At 48.1% G+C, this 6,829-nt stretch overlaps 1 protein-coding gene across 1 annotated transcript; it reads left to right on the top strand.

Moving 5' to 3' along the window:
• Positions 1–2,944: 2,944 nt before the first annotated feature.
• Positions 2,945–6,829, top strand: LOC123059918 (uncharacterized). Its single transcript, XM_044482474.1, has 4 exons — positions 2,945–3,275; positions 3,753–3,918; positions 4,004–4,129; positions 5,339–6,829. The coding sequence occupies exons 1-4, from the start codon at positions 3,055–3,057 to the stop codon at positions 6,617–6,619; spliced, it is 1,794 nt and encodes a 597-aa protein (XP_044338409.1). The 5' UTR covers positions 2,945–3,054; the 3' UTR covers positions 6,620–6,829.

Consider the following 6,829-nt stretch of genomic DNA (forward strand, 5'->3'; position numbering starts at 1 on the left):
TTCGAAGAGATCGCGAATGCGGCTCTGCAGTATAGGCACGTCCTTGGCTGGACCCCAGCTCAGTCCTCTGCTAATCCATGACATCAGTTGTGGTGGAGGGCCCGAGCGGAAAGCAGGGGCAGCCACCCACTTGGCACTTCTGAAAGTTGTGATGTAAAACCACTCCTGTTGCCATAATCCGGACACCTCTAGAAAGGAACCTTTGGGCCACGGAGCTCCTGCTATCTTGCTTATTAATGCGCCTCCGCACGCTGCATACTGCCCCTCGACCATCTTCGGCTTCACGTCAAAGGTCTTGATCCATAGGCCGAAGTGAGGGGTAATGCGGAGGAAGGCCTCACACACGATAATGAATGTCGAGATGTGGAGAAAGGAGTCCGGGGCTAGATCGTGGAAATCTAGCCCGTAATAGAACATCAAACCCCTAACAAAGGGATCCAGGGTGAGGCCTAGACCTCGGAGGAAGTGGGAGATGAACACAACGTTCTCGTTGGGTTCAGGAGTAGGGACGACCTGCCCTCGGGAAGGTAGCCGATGCGAAACCTCGGCGGTCAGGTATTTGGCCTCCCTCAACTTCTTGATATCCTCTTCCGTAACGGAGGAGGGCATCCACCGGCCTTGAAGGCTAGATCCGGACATGATTGAAGGTCCGAAGCACCTGACATGGGCTTTGGGTGTTAGAACTCGAGGTGGGGGAAGGATTCGATTGAGCACGGGAGGGAAAAAAGTAAAGGCATTGCCCCTTTATAAAGAGGGTGAATATCAAGCGTCCTCTCCGTAGCCGTTTGGGACTTGCCTATAATCTAGGGGTCCTAGACACGGTTGGGTTACCCACGACTATATTAATGAGAATCCCGTAATTAGGGGGACACGATCTCTGCTTTGACAAGACGTGTCAAAAAACTGCCTCGCGTTATGTGCGGGGCTAGTTAAAGGAAACGGTTCGAATAATCACCGGGCCGTGACGTAATGTCGTGTTGCCAAAACAAGTCAGCAAATTGGATTTGTGGAAATATTATTCTCTATATGGTGGTATGTGGAACTTATTTTGCAGGGTCGGACACAATCCTTATATTCAAATTCTTCCGTGGTATATTCGGAGGAGGAACCCGCCTTGCAATGCCGAAGACAATACTACGCGCCGGACTCATCGTCATTGAAAGCCTGGTTCAGGGGCTACTGTGGGAGTCCTGGATTAGGGGGTCTCCGGATAGCCGGACTATATCCATTGGCCGGACTGTTAGACTATGAAGATACAGGATTGAAGACTTCGTCTCGTGTCCGGATGGGACTCTACTTGGCGTGAAAGGCAAGCTAGGCAATACGGATATGTGTATCTCCTCCTTTGTAACCAACCTTGTGTAACCCTAACCTCTCCGGTGTCTATATAAACCGGAGGGTTTTAGTCTGTAGGACAACATACAATCATACCATAGGCTAGCTTCTAGGGTTTAGCCTCTCTGATCTCGTGGTAGATCTACTTTTGTACTACCCATATCATCAATATTAATCAAGCAGGACGTAGGGTTTTACCTCCATCAAGAGAGTCCGAACCTGGGTAAAACATCGTGTCTCCTACCTCCTGTTACCATCCGCCTTAGACGCACAGTTTGAGACCCCCTACCCGAGATCCGCCGGTTTTGACACCGACACCCGCCATGCCGAAGACGGCCGAAAATTGCCGGAGGTGAGCTTGGATGGTGGAGGGGAGTGAAACGAAGTGGCTAGGGTTTGATCCGATGGGCGAATGGGGAGAAATATAAGTGGGTCGGATAAGCCAGCATGGGCCGGATCCGACGTGGCGGTGTGCCCCCATATCCGCCCTATATTTGGGCTGGATATGTGGGGTGTCGGTCAGTCCGAGCGTTTGAGGCGTCCGGCTGGATCAAAATTTCATGGCCGGTCAGGGCCCGGGCAGTCTGCCCGGATGGTTGTGAAGGGTTTGGGGTGCCCGGCTGCAGATGCTCTAAAAATCTTGTTTGATGACAAATAAAAATATATTTTTCGGATAAGATGTTTATAAGAACTACGAAAAGTAGTCAGCGGACTTCCTCTAAACTATACAGACATCCTACAAGATGAATTTTGAAATTTACGAAAATGTTCTACACGAGCTATCGGAAATGTTCTAATTGGGTACAACCAAAGATGTGTTGGTTGATTCAATTGAGTAGGTTGAAAATGGTTGTATGAACACTTAATAATTTGGGTAATAAACATGGTTTGAAAGGAAAGAATGACCAAAACAACTTGGAAAAACCTTCCTCCCCTCAATCTTCGCCGGCGAGACATGGATTCATCTCCCCTCCGCCCACCGCTCCGGTGACCGATGGCCGGTGGCGGGGAAGAGAATCCTGGTGTCTTGACTCCTGCTAATAGATAGGTAGGATTTTAGTCCTCGTAGGGGCGGCGCTCCTTCTTTAAGTCTGTCTTCTGGACTCCAATCTTCCTCAAATTTGTCCATTGGGATGGATTAGACGGCCCTCCGACGTAGATTCATACCAGCTCCTTGGGGCGGTGAGGTTAAGGTTTCTCGCTGTGCGTACACAACGGCGATATTGGTGTCAGGTTTTTCAGATTGATTCAAGGATTCAACGACGACCACTATGGCTCCAGTGCGTTGGTCCTTAGGGGCACGTGCACGAAGACTTCCCTCGACAAGGTCGGGGCCGGCTCCGGTACGGGAGCGGCGACAACGGCGGCTCGTTCTGACGGCGACAATGGTCGTTTGATGATCCATGGATCTCAATGTAATTTTTATTATGTTTGAGGAATTTGTAGTTCTGCTGAATTTTTATAATAGATCTTATTCTTTCCGAAAAAAAGAAAAAAAAAGTCGTTCCTGTGCAATTTGGTACTAAAAGAGAAGAAGAAGAAAACATAGTCTTTTTCTGTGTGTTTTACAGTATATTAGAGGAAAAAAACACTTGCTACCTGTGCAGTGACAGAATCACAAAAAATACAGCTCTCTGCGCACTCGTCCATTCGGCGACTAGTCGACGCAGCTGACGCCACCACGCGGCGGCGGCGCTTGTTCCCATCGCCGCCACCGGCATGGCCGAGGGCACCGACACGGTGCGCGCGCCCGGCGACGCGGAGGAGATGGAGAAGGGAGAGATCGCAGGCGCCGCCGCCGGTGCCGACGGCGACTCCGCCGCGCCCCAGCCGGTGGAGCCCACCTGGGCTTTCTGGATCGGCAACGGCAACCCGCAGGAGGATTCCGCCGGCCGGGGGAACACCGTCCACACCTTCTCCACCGTCGACGACTTCTTGAGGTCTTTTCTTCCCCCACCCTCACCTCCTCCCAAACCCTCGTTAGTCCCCAATCTGTTGGTTCCTTGTCAATGATGTATGATGACTGTAAATTTAGATTTAGATGCCCTGCGAGCAGCTCGCCTTAATCCAACACAAGACTGCTGATCTGATGCTCGAGTCTAGGACTAAAATGCTCTCTGGCTCTAGTTTGTGACCAGATTTCAGCCTCCCGCAAACAGGGATGTCTGAAAATCGACCAGTTATTTTAATTAAGCTGAACTGAGTACTGTCCATTGACTGACTCCCTGGGTTATCTTCTACCAGATGATAATGTCTGTCATTACTCACAGTGCGGTTTGTTTCAGGGTAAAAAATTCTGCTTCAGAAATCTGGTTATGTTTGCTTTAATAATTTGTTCCATTCTTTACTGTATTTCCACCTTTTGCGTTTACTTCATATATCCCTTTGGCTAACAATTGAGTTGGGTGGTCTTTCAGCCTTTACAATAATATCCTCCACCCTAGTAAATTGGGTGTGGGAGCTGACCTCCATTGCTTCAAGAATAAGATTGAGCCGAAATGCGAAGGCCCCATATGTGCTAATGGAGGTGCATGGACCATCAGTTGTGGCGAAGGGAAATCGCAGCCATTGTGGTTGGATACAGTAAGCATCTTTCGCATCATTCGTTTTATACAATTACTGTTTCTGTAAATCCATCCTGACTCCTTTTGACAAATATCATGTTTAGCTACTGGCATTGATTGGTGGACAATTCGAATATGGTAATGAAATTTGTGGAGCGGTCCTTAGCGTGTGTGGGAAGCAGGAAACAATAGCTATATGGATTAAAGATGCTACTAACGAAGCTGCTCAGGTAAAAGTCCTGTAGTGCATACTATGAAATTGTTTGTTTCATTTCAGGCAACAGCCACGTGGTATGCTATATCATAGACTGAAAGTTTGTCAAATACTACACCTTCCGTCTTAAAATTAGTGTCTCAAGCTTAGTACAACTTTGTACTGAAGTTAGTACAAAGTTGAGCCACTTATTTTGGGACGGAGGGAGTATAAGATAGTATAATACTGTGATCCTGGTATATAAACAAGGATGACATGGCTGTACCTGTATGGAGCCTAGTACAGTTGTGCTTGTGCCAAATGTCATTGTGTAACTTGAAATGCTCTTATATGGTTATATGAAGAGTTCAACGCAATTGAAGAAACTTATATTCCTCGAAAGACATAGCGGTACTTTGAGTGGCAGAACATTGTCGAAGAAACTTAAACCTCAAAGGATTGACATCTTTGGTTATAGTATGCATCTATGTTTGTGGTTTCCAACCTAAATTGTCCTAGGTAAAGGTTTCATTATTTCAACCAAAATAGCGTGTTGTCTTGTATGGTTGGGATTATTTTAACTTCTTTTTCTAATGAAATTGCTACATTTATTCGTTTCTTGGCGCATTGTTTTGAAGTATGTTTATGTTAAATCCTTGTGTAAGCATTTGGTTTTCCTTTTTGTTTAGCATTTTTCGTAGTTCTTACAATTGTGCTGCAACAGTATCCTAAAATCTGATAATCTCATGGCATTTTTATACTCGATTGAATGATGCAACCAGTGTCGGATCTAGGCCCAGGCCGGGGGGGGGGGGGGGGGGGCATGAGGCCCAAATCCTTTGTGCTGTAGCAAAATACTGTACCAATTGTACAGCATACAATGGGGCCTGGGCGGCCTGCTGGGCTGGATCTGCCCCTGGATGCAAGGCATACTATTTTTGAAGCTTATTTGATAAATGTATGTAGGACAAATGAAGTATTTTACTCAGCATGATCCTTTCTCTCTCGCATGCACCTATTCATTAGCAATATCACCCATGCAAAATACTCCTTCATTCTTGTAAGGCAATCATCAGAGGTCAGTTTTATCACCTGTCTTTGTGCAAAGTCCAAAAACACTGCACATTAATCAACAGAGGGGATATTAGTATATACTGAGTGTTGGTTGGTGGTCTGTGTGCGTGTTTATTAAGTTGTTTCTGTCTGGATCATCCAGTCTTAAGCATCTTCCTTGTTATTTTACCAGCTAAGCATTGGCAAGCAGTGGAAGGAATTTCTGGAGTACAAGGACTCAGTTGAGTTCATTGTTCATGATAGTGATGCAACGGCAGTACAATGCTGGTCTTCCACGTTTCCCGATGATCCCCTTGACGTCATCTACAACAAGGTCCCCAGTCACTGCAGCCGCGTGCGCTTTGCTGCCGTCTGCAGATCGTGGTGCACTGCAGCTTCGCGGCACCCCGCGCTGCCTGAACTCCCGTGGCTGCTCCTCTCACCACGCGACCGTGACACAACGAAGCGCCTCTACTGTCCTGAGGACAGCAAGATCCTGTGCATCTCGCTCCCGAGCGATTTCATCGGCAACTGGTTCGTCGGCTGTCATGGTGGTGGCTGGGTTGCATCATTCGAACCACCACCGTTCAGGATCTTGAACATTTTCTCCAGTGTTGAGGTTGCGCTCTCCGAGAAACAGAAGGGGATCGTTTGCCCAGGCCGCCTTGGCCAGATCATCATTTGGAAAATCATCTTCTCCAAACCACCCACCTCAAGTGACTGTATCATTGCTGCCATCACCGACAATCACGGCATCGCGCTCTGCAGGGTTGGGTGTCCGAACGGTGGGTGGACAACAAAAGGACATGTAAGCTACACCATGGAGCTTGCAGACATCGCCTTTTGCAACGGTAAGCTCTATGGTCTCACACGGGACAGATGGGAACTTGTCAAGTTTGAGATCGGTGCTGATGAAGATGGTGCGCCCGTGGTCACAGCCGTTGATCGGCTAGTGGTCACTGTCGAGCACCAGCAGCCCCCCAGTGTCTGGGCCAACCGGGTGGATGCCAGCTACATTTTTGAGCTACACGGCAAGCTTGCGACGGCGGTGAGGTCCCCATGGTCACCCAACCTCAGACCTTTCTTCAAAGTGTTCGAACTTGTTGACATCGACACCAGCGAGGGGATGGCACATGGCACACACAAATGGACAGAGGTGATGAGCTTGGGTGACTTTGCCCTATTCCTGGGTCCAAACAGCTCCAAGGCGGTGCATGTGTCAGCAGACAGGCGCGGCGGTGTGAAGAGAAACCACATCTACTACTCCTACCATCGCCGCTTAGCACAGAAGGAGGTCCTTCTCAGCACTGACCTGGTGTTCCTGACAAGCTCCAACGCTGATGGTGATTCCGTGTACTACAGGGAAGATGAAAGCTTATCCGCAGCCGTGGGCGGGGTTCATAGGATTGGGGCAGTAGGATACTATGTCAGGGGTAGCCCTAATCCTCCAGTGTGGCTTCTCCCCCTAGCATAGTGGCTTTTTATATACATTGTATTGCTTAGCTGCTGCACATGCCTGAAAATTGTACCGTTAGCTGTATAACCGTAAATGCTCTATGGTTTCAACCATGTTGTATTTAGAACGAATGTACAGCAATTATAATTAATCTGTACTCATGGATAAGAAAAGAAGTAGTGAATCTTCTATATTCTTTTCCCAGTTAGCTTGGGAGTTTGAGTTGAA

The sequence above is a fragment of the Triticum aestivum genome, chromosome 3A (genome assembly GCF_018294505.1).
Source record: "Triticum aestivum cultivar Chinese Spring chromosome 3A, IWGSC CS RefSeq v2.1, whole genome shotgun sequence".
NCBI lineage: Eukaryota > Viridiplantae > Streptophyta > Magnoliopsida > Poales > Poaceae > Triticum > Triticum aestivum.